The 19372-nt window shown below is 33.6% G+C and overlaps 1 protein-coding gene and 2 pseudogenes across 11 annotated transcripts; 1 reads left to right on the top strand and 2 right to left on the bottom strand.

Moving 5' to 3' along the window:
• The first annotated feature begins 1579 nt into the window (after positions 1-1579).
• Positions 1580-11781, top strand: PLPB (PAS/LOV protein B). 10 transcript variants are annotated; one of them, XM_085714768.1, is made up of 8 exons: positions 1580-2530; positions 7239-7277; positions 8192-8399; positions 8503-8567; positions 8707-8786; positions 8868-8923; positions 9014-9077; positions 11272-11781. In XM_085714768.1, exons 1-8 carry the CDS (start codon positions 1969-1971, stop codon positions 11425-11427), a joined length of 1230 nt encoding a protein of 409 aa, XP_085570894.1. In that variant the 5' UTR covers positions 1580-1968; the 3' UTR covers positions 11428-11781. The 10 variants fall into 10 exon arrangements, 9 of the variants coding, with proteins under 9 accessions (XP_085570894.1, XP_085570896.1, XP_085570902.1 ...); XR_015012124.1 differs by lacking the exon at positions 1580-2530 and adding an exon at positions 5774-6647 and having other exon boundaries at positions 8868-8903; XM_085714771.1 differs by lacking the exon at positions 1580-2530 and adding an exon at positions 5774-6647 and having other exon boundaries at positions 8192-8337; positions 8492-8567.
• A 1012-nt stretch (positions 11782-12793) lies between these two features.
• On the bottom strand, positions 12794-15045 carry LOC146921355 (aldehyde oxidase GLOX pseudogene; annotated as a pseudogene). The gene has a single exon (XR_015012123.1). The product of XR_015012123.1 is annotated as an aldehyde oxidase GLOX pseudogene (transcript).
• A 2838-nt stretch (positions 15046-17883) lies between these two features.
• Positions 17884-19055, bottom strand: LOC146921354 (uncharacterized; annotated as a pseudogene).
• Positions 19056-19372: the final 317 nt, after the last annotated feature.

Here is a 19372-nt window from a genome sequence, read left to right as displayed (position 1 = left end):
CCTTTTTTTTTGGGTGGTGTCCAGGGTTCGAACCCCGGACCTTGCATATATTATGCATTGTCCCTATCAACTAAACTAATCTCGTGAGGACAACAAAGATTGAATCTAATATAAGGGGTTAGACGCCTACAACATAGCGAACTAAAATTAACATTTCAACTATGAGAGGTATTCATATTTAGTATCTGACACATTTTGAATAAGATTAATAAAACTTTTAATAATAAAATATAAAATTATGTTCGATTTTAAACTAATAAGTATCAAATGACGTAAAGAATGATGTCTAGATCAATATATGTTGAGGTTGTTTGGTTTGATTCAAGAAGCAAGGCTTAATTTTAGTCATAACTCCAAATAAAAAAATATTTGAACGCACACATACAGATGAAGAAAATTTAAATGAGAAATAAATTAATCACATCACATCATTTTTCACTTTTATCTTTTAATTTATCTTATTTATGTGTACGTGTCTAAGCATTTTTAATTTGTGTTTGTGACTAATAAAGACTTGCTCTAATTCAATATAAACTCCTATCCATAAAGTAAGGGAAGAGCTAATACACTTTGTTCTGAAGACAAATTTAATTATATAGAATAGGATAAAAAAAATTGTTGATTAAGTTATATTTATATCTTGATCAGTGACGGATCCAAGATTTTTGAATAGTGGGGGCACCATATATAACATTGTCATCTACCACTTTTTATATTATGCAAATTTTGAATGATTTCTCATTTTCAATATCAATAAAAATATTTTTCTCTATATAAATAACTAAACAATCTTGACATATCTCCCACTCGATTTTGCATTTGATTCTTGATAATTATCTTATTATCGATTGATAATATTCATATTATCAAGAAATGATTTGAGCTATATGATGATATGTGTGGTCCAAAGGAGAAATAATTTGTGATAAGTGTGAGTCATGTAGTCAAAATGTCAACTATTGCTACATTATACTCCTAAAAAAAAAGTGTTACTAAAATTTTTGTGTAGGCACAAACCCACACATGTTACAACTTGTATCCATCCTTGATCTTGATTGAATTCTATTTTATTTCTTTTAACAAATTTTAAATTATCAAACCTTTTTAACCTAATATAAAGATTTTTAAAAAACAACAACACGATGTTTAGAGAGTTAGTAACATGACTCCCACTCAAAATAAGAACATGCGTTCAATATCTGAAGTTGTCTATTTGAGAGCAGTCCAATATCAATTTCAAAAGAAAAACATGTTTTATTGTCAACTTAATCATTAATCTCATATATCGTGAAGTCGGAATAAATTCTCTCCATTGCAATTCTCTCATTCTTTTCTCAATTGTCAAATCTTTATCTTTATCATGAAACACAAAACATTAAACAAGAATTAAAATTATAAAAAAAGATAAGATTGAATTTGATGATTAAGATATGTTGTTTTTAATTATAATTTTTGATTAACTTTTAGGAAAATAAAAAAAAAATGCCATAAAAAATATCTTGAGTATTGTGTGACTCAAATTAGATGCCACAGTCATGAATTTCTTCCTCCCTCCCTTCCCCACCTTTCTCCATTTGGTAGTCTAGTCACACACACTGTATTGTTCTTGTCGTCTTCCCTTCTTAGTTCACACAATCCCTATTTTCCCATATTCAATATTCATCATCATCATCATTACCACAACTTTCACCAGATATTATTATTGTTATTATTCATTCCCCCCCATTTTCCTCATCACACCCCAATCCCATACTCAAAAGAAAAAACACCTTCCAACTATGCCAACTTGACAAAAACCTCATTCCTATGGTTTAAACTAAACAAATAATCACTTTCTTTCTTATCAATTTCCATCCACAACTAAGCACTTATTTCAAAAATCAACTTATAGAGTCCAAAAAGTTCACATGGGATTGCGAACAACCAATAGAAGAAGCAGCAGAACAAACACAATCAATAACATAATTAATGGAATCAATAAAGAAATCGTTCGACGAATTTTACTCACACCACGCGCGAGAATCACTCGAAGAATTATCTGAAGAAATACCATTCACAATCACCGACCCATCACTTTCAAACCACCCAATCATCTTCGCTAGCCACGCGTTTCTCAACATCACTGGCTTCACGCGCGACGAAGTTCTTGGTAGAAGTGGTTCCATGTTTCAAGGTCCAGCGACATGTCGTAGGTCGGTGATGGAAATTCGTGAAGCTGTAAGGGAAGAGAGAGAAGCGAACGTTGTTTTGGTTAATTATAGAAAAAACGGCACGCCGTTTTGGGTTTTCTTAACTGTTTGTCCGGTTTTTTGTGTTAAAAGTGGTGCTGTTGTTCATTTTGTTGCTGTTCAAGTTCCGTTAAAATTAAGGGTTTATGGTGGTGGTGGTGGTTCTGTTGTGGTGAATCATGATTTTATGTTTCGGTGTTGTCGGAAAGAAGTTTGTTCTGATAGTTTGGTTGAACTTCGTCGTGTTTCTTCTTCCAGGAATCAAGTGTTGGATTTGGAACATGATGATGATGATGTCACTGGTTGGTTTTGTTTCTTTGTTTTGTTCTGTTTTTTGTGTTTCTCTTATTGAATTGAATTTATGCATTGATTAGTATTCGGACATGTTTGGATTCGCACTGAGTTTGACGAAGTAGCGCTATCATTTTATTGAAGCTCAAAAGTGTAGCTTTTAATAAAATTATTTGGCATACTGTGATTCTGTCAAAGTCAGTGGGAATCCAAACATTTACTTAGTGCATTGATGACGAGTAATGCTGTGGAATTTTGCAATTTCGGCAAAAACTACATTTTGAAGCTTCAACAAAATTACAATGCTGCAGAACTTCACTCGGTGCTTTTGTCGTTGTTATGTGCACTATGGTTTTGTTGAAGTTTCAAATTGTACTTTTTGATAAAATCATCTGATGCACCGTGATTTTGTGCTAATACAAACATGCACTTGGTGCGTTTGTGGTGAGTTTGGCACAACCACGGTGAATTCATTGCGATTTTGGTAAAAGTTACACTTTGAAGTTTTAACTAAATCACGGTGCAGTTGTGATTTGGCTAAACTCAATGCCAATCCAAAGTCCAAACATGAATTAGTGCTTTAATCTTTGTTATTAATACAGTTAAGCTCCCAACTACAATTGGAAAGCTACACTTATTAGGTGATTATTGAGTTCAGTAGTTTATATTTGATTTAGTGTTTTGGTTTATTGAAATGACAATTTATTTTTCTTTGGTTTTGAATGCACTCCTTACTTTTTGAATAGATCAGCTTCTTCACAATTTCATATTTTTATGTCTTCGATATTACGCTTTCTGTCTATAAGGCAACACATGTGTCATGCCACTTGTATAGGCAATGCATGACACTTGTGTAGACATCCATGTAAGCAACTTATGTGGCATTAATGACGTGCACATATAATAAATGTGCCTTTATGCTATTCTGCTGCACACTAAGCGATTAGTGATCATCCTTAACAAATATACGTTTGGAATCCTTGGATAAGTAAGCTCTTTCGAATTACTTTTATATTTTTCCTATCTTTCAATGGCAAATTTCAAATCGTCACTGTTAATAGATAATGACTTATGAGAAATTCCCGGTTTCGTATCCTAACTTCACCTTCCAAACATCCAAAATCAAAATCAAATCAGACAAACAAGTGGTTCCGCTTTTCCTATCGCATGCATTGTACATGTTCTTCACTGGTCCATTTACATGACCACAAGCATAGAATAAATCATGATAATAATAGACAAAAAAATATCTCACTTTATTTACCATGAAAATTCATAACCTCAAAAATTTTGTTGTTTTGTTTTCACACTCAACAAAAGTATGATGCTACTAATTAACAAACATTCAATGTATAGGTAAATGTGTTACATCTCAACAACTGATTCAATTAGAAATGAATTTGATTTCTTTTTATGGTGTTTTTATTTTTGTATAGAAAAAAATATAGGTAGAAGGAGTTTTGTACCAATCACCAGAAAAAAGGAAAGAGTTTTGTTCCCGTAATGCTAACCAAGGAAATTTTATTCAACTCGATGATTTAGGATTTTTATATATTTTTAACATTAAAAACATTGTATAAGAAATTTCAAAATCAAGAGTACATTACCTAAATGAGTTGATCATTAGGAAAAAGTATTGTTAGAAAAAGAGAATGGCTTAGCCTAAAATTAGAAAAGTACATTACCTAATTGAAATGTACATTACCTAAATGTTCGCACATGAATTATTGATCCACAAAATTCATATGCATAATAGTTTCCTTGCAATGAGGTGGATATTGTATTGGAGAACATCTTTTCCAACATATACATGTTGGATTGATTCGTTTTTTTTTTCCTATACAGTTTTACAAATTTCAAATGAAACCAATGAAGAATGAAACATAAGAAAATTATCAAAATATTAAATAAAAATAAAAATTTGAAACAATAGTTGGTTTTCTTTTACCATAATACAAAGAATAATAGATAAGAACACATAAGTATAAAAAATAAAATAAAAGAGCTAAAAATAACCAACGGAGATTGGGTCTAATATAAGGGGTTAGACGCCTACAACATAGCGAACTAAAATTAACATTTCAACCATGAGAGGTATTCATATTTAATATCTGACACGTTTTGAATAAGATTAATAAAACTTTTAATAATAAAATATAAAGTTATGTTCGAGTTTAGACTGATAAGTATCAAATGACGTAAAAAATGATATCTAGATCAATATATGTTGAAGTTGTTTGGTTCGATTCAAGAAGCAAGGCTTAATTTTAGTCACAACTCGAAATAAAAAAAAAAATTTGAACGCACACATACAAATGAAGAAAATTTAAAAGAGAAATATATTAATCACATCACATCATTTTTCACTTTTATCTTTTAATTTATCTTATCTATGTGTATGCGTCTAAGTATTTTTAATTTTGTTTGTGACTAATAAAGACTCGCTCTAATTCGATATAAACTCCTATCCATAAAGTAAGGGAAGAGCTAATACACTTTGTCTGAAGACAAATTTAATTAGATAGAATAGGATATAATTTTGTTGATTAAATTATATTTATATCTTTGACTGTATTCTATTTTATTTCTTTTAACGAATTTTAAATTATCAAACCTTTTTAACCTAATATAAAGATTTTTAAAAAACAATAACACAATGTTTAAAGAGCTCCTTAAAAAAAAACACAATGTTTAAAGAGTTAGTAACATGACTCCCTTTCAAAACAAGAACATGCGTTCAATATTTGAAGTTGTCTATTTGAGAGCAATCCAATATCTATTTTAAGAGAAAAACATGTTTCATTGTTAATTCGATAATCAATTTCATAGTTGGATCAAAATGTCTATGTCGTGAAGTTAGAATAGATTATCTCTATTGCAATTCTCTCATTCTTTTCTCAATTGTCAAATCTTTATCATGAAACACAAAACATTAAACAAGAATTAAAATTATAAAAAAAGATAAGATTGAATTTTTTTTTGACATTGATAAGATTGAATTTGATGATTAAGATATGTTGGTTGTTTCTAATTATAATTTTTGTTTAACTTTTAGGAAAATAAAAAAAAAAAATGCCATAAAAAATATCTTGAGTATTGTGTGACTCAAAATAGATGCCACAGTCATGAATTTCTTCCTCCCTCCCTTCCCCACCTTTCTCCATTTGGTAGTCTAGTCACACACACTGTATTGTTCTTGTCGTCTTCCCTTCTTAGTTCACACAATCCCTATTTTCCCATATTCAATTCAATATTCATCATCATCATTACCACAACTTTCACCAGATATTATTATTGTTATTATTCATTCCCCCCCATTTTCCTCATCACACCCCAATCCCATACTCAAAAGCAAAAACACCTTCCAACCATGCCAACTTGACAAAAACCTCATTCCTATGGTCTAAACTAAACAAATAATCACTTTCTTTCTTATCAATTTCCATCCACAACTAAGCACTTATTTCAAAAATCAACTTATAGAGTCCAAAAAGTTCACATGGGATTGCGAACAACCAATAGAAGAAGCAGCAGAACAAACACAATCAGTAACATAATTAATGGAATCAATAAAGAAATCGTTCGACGAATTTTACTCACACCACGCGCGAGAATCACTCGAAGAATTATCTGAAGAAATACCATTCACAATCACCGACCCATCACTTTCAAACCACCCAATAATCTTCGCTAGCCACGCGTTTCTCAACATCACTGGCTTCACGCGCGACGAAGTTCTTGGTAGAAGTGGTTCCATGTTTCAAGGTCCAGCGACATGCCGTAGGTCGGTGATGGAAATTCGTGAAGCTGTTAGAGAAGAGAGAGAAACGAACGTTGTTTTGGTTAATTATAGAAAAAACGGCACGCCGTTTTGGGTTTTCTTAACTGTTTGTCCGGTTTTTTGTGTTAAAAGTGGTGCTGTTGTTCATTTTGTTGCTGTTCAAGTTCCGTTGAAATTAAGGGTTTATGGTGGTGGTGGTGGTGGTTCTGTTGTGGTGAATCATGATTTTATGTTTCGGTGTTGTCGGAAAGAAGTTTGTTCAGATAGTTTGGTTGAACTTCGACGTGTTTCTTCTTCTTCCAGGAATCAAGTGTTGGATTTGGAACATGATGATGATGATGTCACTGGTTGGTTTTGTTTCTTTGTTTTGTTCTGTTTTTTGTGTTTCTCTCATTGAATTGAATTTATGCATTGATTAGTATTCTGACATGTTTGGATTCGCAATGAGTTTGACGAAGTAGCACTTTCATTTTATTGAAGCTCAAAAGTGTAGCTTTTAATAAAATTACGTGGCATACTGTGATTCTGTCAAAGTCAGTGCGAATCCAAACATTTACTTAGTGCATTGATGACGAGTAATGCTGTGGAATTTTGCAATTTCGGCAAAAACTACATTTTGAAGCTTCAACAAAATCACAATGCCGCAGAACTTCACTCGGTGCTTTTGTCGTTGTTATGTGCACTATGGTTTTGTTGAAGTTTCAAATTGTACTTTTTGATAAAATCATCTGATGCACCGTGATTTTGTGCTAATACAAACATGCACTTGGTGCGTTCGTGGTGAGTTTGGCACAACCACGGTGAATTCATTGCGATTTTGGTAAAAGTTACACTTTGAAGTTTTAACTAAATCACGGTGCAGTTGTGATTTGGCTAAACTCAATGCCAATCCAAAGTCCAAACATGAATTAGTGCTTTAATCTTTGTTATTAATACAGTTAAGCTCCCAACTACACTTGGAAAGCTACACTTATTAGGTGATTATTGAGTTCAGTAGTTTATATTTGATTTAGTGTTTTGGTTTATTGAAATGACAATTTATTTTTCTTTGGTTTTGAATGCACTCCTTACTTTTTGAATAGATCAGCTTCTTCACAATTTCATATTTTTATGTCTTCGATATTACGCTTTCTGTCTATAAGGCAACACATGTGTCATGCCACTTGTATAGGCAATGCATGACACTTGTGTAGACATCCATGTAAGCAACTTATGTGGCATTAATGACGTGCACATATAATAAATGTGCCTTTATGCTATTCTGCTGCACACTATTGATAGAATGATAGTTAATGATAATTGATAAAAGGATGTGAAGACAAAATATGGTTTAGAGGTCAATGAGTTGGATCCAAATATGGTTTTTGATAGAACACTATGGCGTCATTTGATCCATGTAGCCAACCCCACTTAGTGGGATAAGGCTTGGTTGTTGTTGTTGTTGTTGTTAATGTGAAGACAAAATATTGATTTGTAAAGAAGTTCACACATTTGGGAATTAATTTGTATGTACACTTTCACCGAAGCAACACCAGTTGCCCCTTTGAGGGACTAAATTTGAATACTGACTTAGTGATTATTAATTACAATGTGATTTGATTTGATTGGTCCATGGATTAATTGATTATCTGTCCTCTTAACAATCTATATATTTTTTAAAGTAGAAAATAATAGACTATTGGTTGGTTGATAATCTTTGCATCTTTTTAACCAATAAGACGTGTAAAGATTTTTAACTATGAATCAATAGATGGAACATTTCTTTATTCAAATTTCATTATGTTAGTTTTTATGGTCCCTTTTGGTCTCTTGTCCAATGATTGTGCATTTGTCCATGTGATTTGGTTCTATTTGGTATTTGCTGATCTGTTAGCTACATAATATCATACAGATTTGGAGAGTGAAGAGCCACGCGAGGCAAGTGATGATGAGAGGAGAAGTGCTGTGACTGCCATGGACAACATCTTTTCTGTGCTAACCCACTATAGCCAGTTGACGGGAAGATTGGTGTGTAGAAAGAGATGCAGCAATCCTGACGTGGGTCTTCTTAGCTCTTCCTTGATTATTTCTCTTGGTAGAATCAAACAAAGCTTTGTATTGTGAGTTATTGAAAAAAGTCTAGTTTTCTTACTTAAGCACAAGCTTTATGATTTTTGCAGACCCTGAATTTGTTTATATTTTTGTTTTTGAGTTTCCTCGCAGAACTAATCCACATTTGCCAGACATGCCTATTGTTTATGCCAGTGACGCCTTCATGAAATTGACAGGTACTAAAACTTTACTTGTAAAAGTTAATTATAGTAGCCATGCAAATTTTATGGTGTTTGACATAAGGATTTAAAACCAATAACTCATATTTACCAAGAATTTCAGATTATGTTTTAAATTACCATGTTGTCTGAATAGGTTATACGAGAGACGAGGTATTGGGCCGCAACTGTAGATTTTTAGGTGGAACAAATACCGACGACTCAGCACTACAACTGGTAATACACTTTTTTTTTTGGGGAACTTAGATCAATGTAAATGGACTATGTGGTTATGTCTTTGCCTTATTGCTTATACAGATAAGGGAGAGCATCAAAACTGAAAAACTATGCACAGTACGTATTTTGAATTACAGGTTAATACTTCCATTCATTTTTATCTCTGCGGTCAAAGCTTTGAATTTGTTTACTGGATATGCTGAATCAATTCACACAACATTTAACAGGAAGGATAAAAGCTCATTTTGGAATCTTCTTCACATATCACCTGTTCGGGATGCTACTGGAAAGGTAATTTTGACCAGCTATTTCTTAGTTGAACTATCAACCTCAAATGTCTATGATTTATTTTCTGTCAGGCATCGGTCTATTTTAGTAGTTGAAGTATCTGCTTTTATGGTTTTAAATGAAGTTTCTCGTATTCCTTGAGCACAAATAGTTTTTTGTTGGTCTGGGTAAATGATTTACCGATACAAGAGTTGGGAAAGCTAAGGTCTCGTTTACTTTGTGAAAACATTTTCTATTTCCATTTCATAAAATTTGCGTTAGTTTTACTTGTTAACAAGGATAAAATATACTTTTAAAGCGAGTCATTGTGATGGAGAAAAGCTAAAATCCTAGCCAGGGATGATTTATTTCAGGAAATATTGAGAATAGCTCTTTTGATATTTTTCATTGTTTCCGGAAATGTAAGACAATGGTTCATTTCAATAGTCTCTTTTCTCTTTTGATTTTAGAAAATGTTTTGTTTTCATTTTTAATTACAAAGTTGACACGTTTTTGTTTCTTGTTTTCAATGATTTGTATAGAAAAGTGTGATAAAAAACACTCGTTTCTTATACAAAACCATGAAAATAGGAAAGAAAATGGAAACGTGACTATTGTGCTATTAAAAGTGAAAGCATAAAACATTTCTCAAATTAATAGGGAAAAGAGACTCTTGAAACAAACCATTATCTTTATAGTTCCTGAAACAATGAAAATATTAGAAGAGCTATTCTCTTTATATCCTGATGAGACTCTGGTTCTCCTTGTTCTCACTACGAGTGTTTTATGCTTTTTGGTTTAGTTTTGGCTTTGTAGTTTCTTAAAGGCTTTTTTCTGGAGTACTTCCTGTACTCTGCTTTTCATTTGTATTGTGGATCTTTGTGCCCCCCTTCTTTTTCATATATATTTATATATTCACCATTTGAAAAAAAAAAAGTGAAAACAAGAAAGAAATGAACGCAGAATTTATTTTTTTACTCAAATCAAACAAACAGAAAGAGTTAGTAGTTGGGGCACCTATTAGGCTTTACCTTGCTTTTAGTTTCCCCAAGTATCGTGATTGTGCTATTTTGGTCCCTCATTTTTAAATTGCAGGATTTTGGTCACTTTTGTTATTCCTTTGTGCAATAAAAGGGTCCCTTGATTTTCCCTCAAATTCCCTCCACTTTTAGTTCCATAAGTTATATGGTCATGCTATTTCGGTCCCTCACTTATAGTCCCCAACCATCGTGGTTGTGTCCAATTGAGAAGTGGAGGACTAAAGTTACATGATCACAATACATATGGGACTAAAAGTTGGAGAAAATCAACAGGACTTCTTTTTTGTACAAGGGAAAAATATTAAGGACAAAAATCAAGCAATTGAGAAGTGGAGGATCAAAATCTCCCAATCACAAGACTTGAGGGACTAAAAGTAGAATTAAGCCAAACTATCATTTCTATTTTCTAGGCTTGGCTGTTAAGAAGGTGATGAAGTTGATCATATTTGCTTGTTTTTACTAGTTTTTATAATTAGTCCCAAAATCTCATTATAACTATCATTTCTAGGCTTGGTTGTTTAGAAGGTGATGACGCTAATCATATTTGCTTGTTTTTACTGGTTGTTTTTGGAAATAACCCTGCTCTCCCCAATTGTATTCAAGATTGACAGCTATACTAATGTTGCATATGTGATCACCGTGTAATTTTAAAAGGTGTATCATCATATTCTAACTTTTGTATAAATTATCATTTGAAGAATAGAGTTGATGTAATCTGGTTACTAAGTTAAGCGTTGTGGTGAAGAGCAGTAGCTGAAATTGTAGATAACATGTCAATTGTTCCATCCTTATTAGTTATTTTGGATGATTTCCATGTTCCATTGTTCTGCCTGCCTAAACTTACACTTAAGCCTTCGATATTTTGTTATCCTAAACCATGCTTGTCCATCACTCTTCTTTTCTCCCTGGCTTTGTAGTTTTAATTCTCAACTGTTACAAGTTAATCGGCTGAATTAGCTTCCATATATGGTTATGTTTCATGCTTTTGTCTGTATGGATCTGTACTGTTTAAATTTGTTCACGGATCCATTTTATGCATTTTGGGAAGCGAAGCTTTAAGTGCCATATATGGGTTTCACTTCTGCATACATCATGTGACAGTCCTCCATATTTTATGGAAATTTCGGTAACAGTGTCGGGAAAATTAGTACTCACGTCGCTAAATTCTGTTTGTTAAGGTAGCATACTTTGTGGGAGTTCAAATAGAAGACGCCTATAAAAACGAGGAATATAGACAGTGTTGGAAACCTGATATGAAACAGCTTAGTGTGGTTGGTGCAGTCAAGGTTGCAGTGAGGAGTTTATCCATGTCTGCTGGTTCATCAAAGACATAGTCATAGGATTACTGATGGTGGATTTTTTGCCTTTGGCACGTATAATATATGGTTTTCATATATTATGCTTGCTTCCCCAAAAAACGTTGCTCCATCGAGAAAAATCATCAATCTCAACTAGTTATCGTTGAGATGATAGAGGGCTGAAAGATTGACTTATGAAAGAAAATATCCACATTGTCAATTGTAATTGTAACTTGTAAAAAACTAAACATTCTCTGTTGGAAGTCTATAAAATATGCTCTATTTCTAGCAAAAAAACTAAGACTTGTACTTGACTTCACCACATCTCATCTTTCTATAGTTGAAGTGACAATGCAACCTTAACTTTGTTTTTACAGGATGTTGATAAAATTGACTTGCAGTGTCTTTTTAATATTCATTTCAATAAGAAATTAATGGTTGATTAAATATACACTTTGGCATAATTCATAAATATGTTATAATAAAATAATAATTGTAGTTGATTTTCTTATCAAGTGTAACATGTCTAACTAAACCATGAAGTTCGATTTCTAGATTGGATGGTATGTATGAGTTCTAAGGTTCAAAACACATCCATTTGTAAATATAGTAATACCCAGTTGATTAAATTACTAGATTTTAAGTAATATTAAATTTCACTTTTTAGTTCATTTGTCACCTGAGTTTAATTCAGTTGGTAGAGACAAGGGGTTCAGTTGGTAGAGACAAGGGGCAGAGTTTGAATCCTAAACACTCACTTGTTCATTTTAAGAAGTGTATTTCTAGCCACTAGACTATTTAGTCAAAAAAAATTAGTTCTTTTAATTCCTTAACCAATACTAAGAATAATTGTTTATCTAATTTAACATACAATTTTTTTCTAGAGGAGTCAGATATCATGCATTATTAACAGAATTATTACACTCAAATAATTTAATTAACTTCACTTAACCAATCACTAGCTTGTGTCCAATCTCTAATGTTTAATTACTTTACTTAGCTCTGTCCAACTATGAATTATTTAGACTTATTCAATGGTTAAGAGAAACAAATATACCATCTCCATTATCATATTAAATTTGATCATATTTTCAATTTAAAATTAGTTTGACAAACATTAAAATTTAACTAAATTCAGGCATCATTAAGAGTGAACTTTAAGAGTGGCTTTAAATACTGGACAATTCATTCAAGTACATATCATCACAGTATATGCAAACTTGCTAACTCATGCATTAACATCTACTCGTTCAGATTAGAAACCCTCAGTTGTTGCTTAGTTCATTTGAGAAAAACTGAAGCATATTAAAACAACAAAAACATTGCAAGGACATGTCTGAACTATCGTACATATATATAAATGCATATGTAAATGAGGTAAGTAAAACAACAAACCCAGCCATAAATGAAATTTACCAAAATTGCTTGGTAACTTAAATAGAATGAAAAATTCCCATTATAAATCAAAATGGGAATTCAAAAATTGAATGAACGAATGCATGACTCTTTTCCATGCTTCATTTTTATTTTCAGAAACCAATTTTCAAAATAATTTTCTTTTAGATTCAAAAAACCCAAAACCATACTCAGTGAACATGAACCCAAGTAGCAACACTGGGAATTCCAGCGTGGACAACAAAAAGCATATAATACCCAGGTGGGGCCACATTAAGAGATGGGGGCCCACGGACCATAGCCTTATAAACCGAATTCGCAATCTTTCCCGATCCTAATGAGCTCCCGAAACCAAACTCACCAAAATTTTGACCTTGCATAGAATTCACAACCTCCTCCAACGAGGTAACTTCTAAAAACAGCAACCGTTGATTCATCGCGAACGAATGAGTAGTAAACGACGGTGCCACCAACGAAACACGAATCCGATTAACTTCCTTCACCTCCCTCAACATAAACGACACCGAAAACAAACTCTCATACGATGATGTATTATTAACAACCTCCACCGCAACAATCACGGGCCGCAATGTGTCCAAATCCGGCCGAAGATAATCCGGATAATACGCATCCAAACTCAACTCGGTCGGATACTTGGCCCGAAAGTCATAAAGCCGATGTGGGTTACTCCCACCCACTAATATCCTGCCATCTGGCAACAACACAGCTGATGAATGATACATCCTTGGTGTACTCGCTGGTGCTAACAACTCAAATTTCATAAACGGGTTATCCAAACCGGGTTTGTACAAAACCGGATACAAAACCGGGTTCGCTGCATTTTCCCAACCCGCCGTACCATTCGCCGCACCGTTCAAAATAATCACATTCCCCGTCGGTAAAAGTAACATATCCGGCATGACACGTGGCACCGGCATAACCTCCATAACCCACTCCGGTTCCACGTCACTAACCTTCAACCTCCCACAACTACTAGAAGCTTCTAGAAACACCTTCTTCTTACTCGCATAATCAAACGCGCCGGGAAACGCGCCGCCGCAGATCATAATCTCAACCTCAATAAACTCCGTCCCATTTTTCCCCGTTAAATTCAACGGCAACATAACAGAAGAACCTGTACTTGGATAATTTCTCTTCTCTTCACCAGGTATAATAGGAAATTCCCTTATTACCCTATTCCGTTCATAATCAAACAGAATAGAACGACGGTTAGCGAAGATGAAAAGCTTCCCCGTCGGTAAAAGATGCAAGAACGGGTAAAGATTATTCTCTTCACCAGGATTTGAATCTCGCGTGAGTTGCAAGAAACGAAGATGATAAAACGACGCGTCGTTTAATCTCTTGGGAACAAACTCATACGAGAAAGATGAACGACCACCAACGACAATGATTCTACCGTTCGGTAGAATCTGATTCGAAGCATACCAACGACTTGAAGAAAGATTCTGTTGAAGCTCTTCCCAATCACACGTGTTGTTATGAGGACAAGGTGTAAACGTTCGGAGTTTGGTGTAACCGTCGTTGAAGCCACCGGTTTGTATTAGGGTTCCGGTGGGGGAGACTGCACCGGAGGAACACCAAGCGTCGGTTTGTAGGGTTAAAGGACGGAGGGTGTTGGTGGTGATGTCGTAGAGGATGGAATGAGCGGTGCAGTCGAGTTTGAGAGCCATGTCGTGAGGGTTGTAACGGCAACGGTTGTTTGAGAGAGAGATGTTGGAGGGACCGAAATCGGTTCGGTCGAAGATGATTACTTTGTTGTCTTTCATTACTTGCATGTGCATGGCTGAGATGCCTATGGTTTTTTGGAGCTGGATCCAGTGCCCTAATGTGTTGCTTGTTGTTGTTGTTATGGGAGTTTGTGTAGTGATTAATGCGGTTGTTTGGGATATGGTGATGATGATGATGAAGATGATTAAAGAATGTACGTTCTTGATCTTGAACGCCATGGATATGGTTTAGTTTTGTTTTGGTTGACTGTATATTTAGCTAAACACAGTAAAGAGAAGGTGTATTGTGAAAAGTGAAAACACTAGCTAGCACATGAGTTATTAATGAAGATGAAGGGTGCTTGGTTTGTGAAAAGGAAAGAAAAGTTAAGAAACGATGGAAGCGAAATTTTGAGATACGTAATAGTGGTTTTTTGCATTGCATTTGCATGCATAATGAAGATTTGTTTGGTTTTTTTATACTACGCGGTCATACGCTAAATATGAGTTCTATGTATAAAGAGGTTATATACTTGGTAAATTGTGAAAATGTATACTTGTGCGTCCTCGTGAGCTTAACTCAATTGGTTGGGACAATGCATAAAATATGCAAGGTCGGGGTTCAAACTCCGGTCACTACAAAAAAAAATGTATACTTGTGCCGTCAATTATATATCACAAGGGAATATGTATATTTGTGGAATATTTTAGAAGCTAATACAGTGGTAAGTAGATTAATCAACAACTAATCAAAAAAGAAATACTTAGACCTCTCTATTGGGTAATTTGTAAGTATTTTTACAAGCGTTCTTGTTTTTGTTTTGTTTTTTATGAGTCTTCGGAACTCAACTCGCCTCAAATTTGTGATCATAAAAAAATAAAGAATTACCAACAGTTATATGTAGATTTATGAGGTATCAAGAGTCAATAGATTGGAGATAAAATGTGTGGGTTAATTGAAAGCTCGGTAAATAAAAAGAGACAAAAAAGGTTAGGTGAGTTTGTGTTTGGTGATCAAAGTGACTCACAAGAGGGTGAGTTAAAACTTAACCTGACATGAGTGTAAATATTTATTAAATCAGTGAATTAATGAATGTAATAAATGAGTACTGCATATGCCGTATATATATACAGTTAATGTAATTATTGATTGAAAGTGAAGGTGGGAGTTATGATTTTCTGAGTGAGTGAATGTGAGTGGGGCTGTGAATTGTGAAGGTGGTGGGGGTGGAAATGTACTGACTAGTTAGAGGAGCATGCAGTGGTTAACGTGCTGCTGCTTCTGCATGTTAATGAGGTCAACGTTACAAGTTTTGCAGTCTACACCCTCCGATCACTATTATAAGTAAAAAAACAACATTTTGGATTCATTCATTTAATGATGTATGTGGTCTATAATAAAGACCAAATACATCATTAAATGAATGAATCTAAAATGTTGTTTTTTGCTTATAATAGTGACCGGAGGGTGTAGCTAGCTATATGTATTGAATGTGGCTTTTAGGTGTTTTGATTCCAGCAATGAACACATTTCCATTGGTACCATTGACGGTGGTGGGGCTGGTGGCTGTCATATGTTATAACTAGCTAGCCTGAACCTGTTTTTTCCTATTTTGATTAGAATAGTTTTAGAGAAATGATATTTTGACAACCACTTTTTGATAATTTTTGGACAACTTTCTCTCTCATACTCACATGATGTTGTATCAAATGGATGTCAAAATATCATTACTCTTTAATGTTATACTCCATCCGTTTCAAAATGAGTGTCGTTTTAAGTGTTTACACACATATTAAGAAATACAATGATTAAAAGAAAGAGAATGGTTATTTTACTAAATTATCCTTATTAACTATTGGTTAGTTTTAAAAGTAATAGTACTTTGGAAGTAGTGTGCTGAGTATTAATTGGAGGGTACAATTGAAAAGAAAAAGTTATTATTGCATTGGAAACTGAAAGTGACATTCATTTTGAAACAAATTTTTTTGACTAAAACGACACTCATTTTGAAACGGAGGGAGTATAACATTAGCCAATAAGGGTGTGCCACGTGGCACACCCTTTTTTTTTTATTTAAAAAAAGTCAAAACAAAACTACCAACACGTGAGAGGGGGAAAAAACTCAGAAGCTTCACACCTTTTTCTTCTTCTTCTTCCTTAATCCCCTTCAAAACAAAACCCACCCACCGCCAGTCGGCGCCGCCTCCGCCTCCATCGAGGATATAAATATTACCCACGTAGGCGTTGGTACATGTTTCCAATTCGCAGAGATACATGGGTATTGAACGGAAAGTGGAGGAAGCGAGTTCAAATGTCTCAAAATCAATTGTGGAATGCAATGCTTTGTTAGTTGACATTGAAAATGAAATTCTTGTCATGCACAATTTTATTCGCGACAATTATGGCATCAAATTCCCAGAGCTCGAATCAATAGTACATCACCCAATCGATTATGCAAGTGTCATTAAGAATATAGGAAATCAAATGGATCTAACTCTTATTGATTTACAAGGCCTTTTACCCTCAGCCATTATCATGGTTGTCTCGATTACTATTTATAGTTTTATATCCTTGACGACGACGGAGGCGGTGGGTGGGTTTTGTTTTGAAGGGGATTAAGGAAGAAGAAGAAAAAGGTGTGAAGCTTATGAGTTTTTTCCCCTCTCACGTGTTGGTAGTTTTATTATGACTATTTTTTTATTTTTAAAAAAGGGGGTGTCACATGGCACACCCTTATTGGTCAATGTTATATAACATTAAAACCCACTATGGTACACAAGTGCAACCCTAAGAGTTGGTTTGTGTTTGGAGCTGTTTTCCTAATATTATTGTAACTGTGATTGAGTCAATCACTGGGAATAGTGGTTGAGAGAAAGTGAGAGGGGATCTCATATTTATGGGGAGTCTTATATAAAAATTCACGGGTAGTATTAGGTGAAAAGATACTGAACAAGGTTTATTCACATAAGACTAGAAATTGATACTATTGAGAGTGGATTTCCTTTTTTGGCATGAATGCCTTCAGATGTAGGTGATGTTGCACCAAACTGGGTTACCAAATCTCTTGTGTTCTTATTTATCGCACTTTATTTTATTTTTGTCTATTGTTTATTGTGCTACATTATCGTACCTATTGTTTAGGACATCACTCTTGTTGAACCTGTTGTCCAGAACATCAGGTAGGACATCTGTCCAACGAGTTCCATCGTTTCAGTAAATAAAAATTTATATATAAATTTTCAATGCACAATTAAGCCAAGTGCACTGTAAATTTCTAAATTAGCATAATAAAACGTCAAGGCTCTAAACTTAATTACAAATAGATAATATAATGTAAAGTGCTGTATAATATTAAAATGTTATTACAAACTAATTATTTAGCTTATACTCTAGAATTTGATCACGAATTAAGTCTCGAGTATGGTCCATCTTTAACGAAGAAGCTACATTAAAACTTTGTGATTGATCCAAGTTACTTGATCTATGATAATCATCACGGTGATTGACTGTATTTTCATCTTCATAAAGATTGAAATCAACATTCAATTTAGCATTCCTTATAATAAAGTTGTGTATTGCCATTGTTGCGACAACTATATAAACTTATATCTCGTATTTAAACTTAGGCATGCGTTGTAGAATAGCAAATCTATGCTTCCATACCCCAAAATATCTTTCAATTGTGCATTTTAAACTTGAGTGGTAGTAATTGAATACTTCATTATGATTTTCAAACCCACTTAGACGCCTAAAATCAGGAAGGTGATAATGTTCACATCCATAAGGACCAATGTACTCTATTGGTGCTGGATAAACAGAATCCACCAAATAATACTTACCTAAAAATAAAGTAATTATTAAAATATGAAAAATAAAGTAATTGTTAATATAACAAATCATTTTCAGTAAGACAATAGAATATATCTTGAGGAGGATGCAGAAAGTTAAGGTTAGCATTAGTAAGAGCTTTGTCAAAAACACGGGCATTACATTCCTAACCAGCTAATACAAAATTGAAACACATATTCCAATCATTTTTTTTCCAATAAACCTTGGTTTCTCACTAATACTAACTACACATGACACATGCATACCATCAACCACTCCTATAACTTTCTTAAAAAAAGGCCAATAAGGTTGATTTTTTTTTTTTTGGCTTGACAATCACGAAACATATGATCTTCAAGTTTAATATATTTGAAGGACAACTTAAGGCATGCAAAAAGTACATGATAGAAATGTCTACTTACAGTCTCACTCGAGCGTTGAAATCTTTCTTGAATCATTATATTACCTACACCGTGACCTATAACGACAAAAAACATTACAACAATTTCTTCAACCCCTATATGTTTAGAAAACTTTAAATCATGTTCCACCCATTCATTGTAAAGTTTATGAAAAATATATTTTTCCATTCGAAACATCTCATAACAACAAGTGGGATTCCCTTGCAATATTTCTTAAACACATGCATGATATGTGAGCTCACTAGTTCTACATGGCTCTTTGCATAAATTATTTGTTGCATGCTCACCAAGTAATGCAATAAAAAAAGAAAGATTCTTCAAACATATCATCATCATTGTTGTCTTAATCATCACAACAAGTCTACATCATTCAACAATTAACAAAGGCATAAGACAACCATTTAATAACATAACCACTAAGGCATAAGGCATATAACAATTAACAAAAGCAACCATGTAAGAAATTCACTTCATTCAAATCTCAAAGGCATAATACATTCTACTTGAGTTCTTAATAGTAATTTCTAAAGGAAAGTTCTAACACATAAGGAGACATAATGAAGATCTAAACACATAAACTAAACAACCAAATACATAAACTAAGTCCA

The sequence above is a fragment of the Medicago sativa genome, chromosome 5, assembly GCF_051527215.1.
Source record: "Medicago sativa cultivar Bolivia chromosome 5, Bolivia_mono, whole genome shotgun sequence".
Lineage (NCBI taxonomy): Eukaryota > Viridiplantae > Streptophyta > Magnoliopsida > Fabales > Fabaceae > Medicago > Medicago sativa.
Note: the sequence above shows the minus strand (reverse complement) of the source record. Positions and strands in the feature narration are given on the sequence as shown.

Coding starts and splice junctions, on each gene's coding strand:
- PLPB (XM_085714767.1), top strand. CDS start 6,080: ATGGAATCAATAAAGAAATCGTTCGACGAATTTTACTCACACCACGCG. Junction 8,400..8,502: donor ATCAAACAAAGCTTTGTATT/GTGAGTTATTGA, acceptor GTTTCCTCGCAG/AACTAATCCACATTTGCCAG. Junction 8,787..8,867: donor ACGACTCAGCACTACAACTG/GTAATACACTTT, acceptor TTGCTTATACAG/ATAAGGGAGAGCATCAAAAC.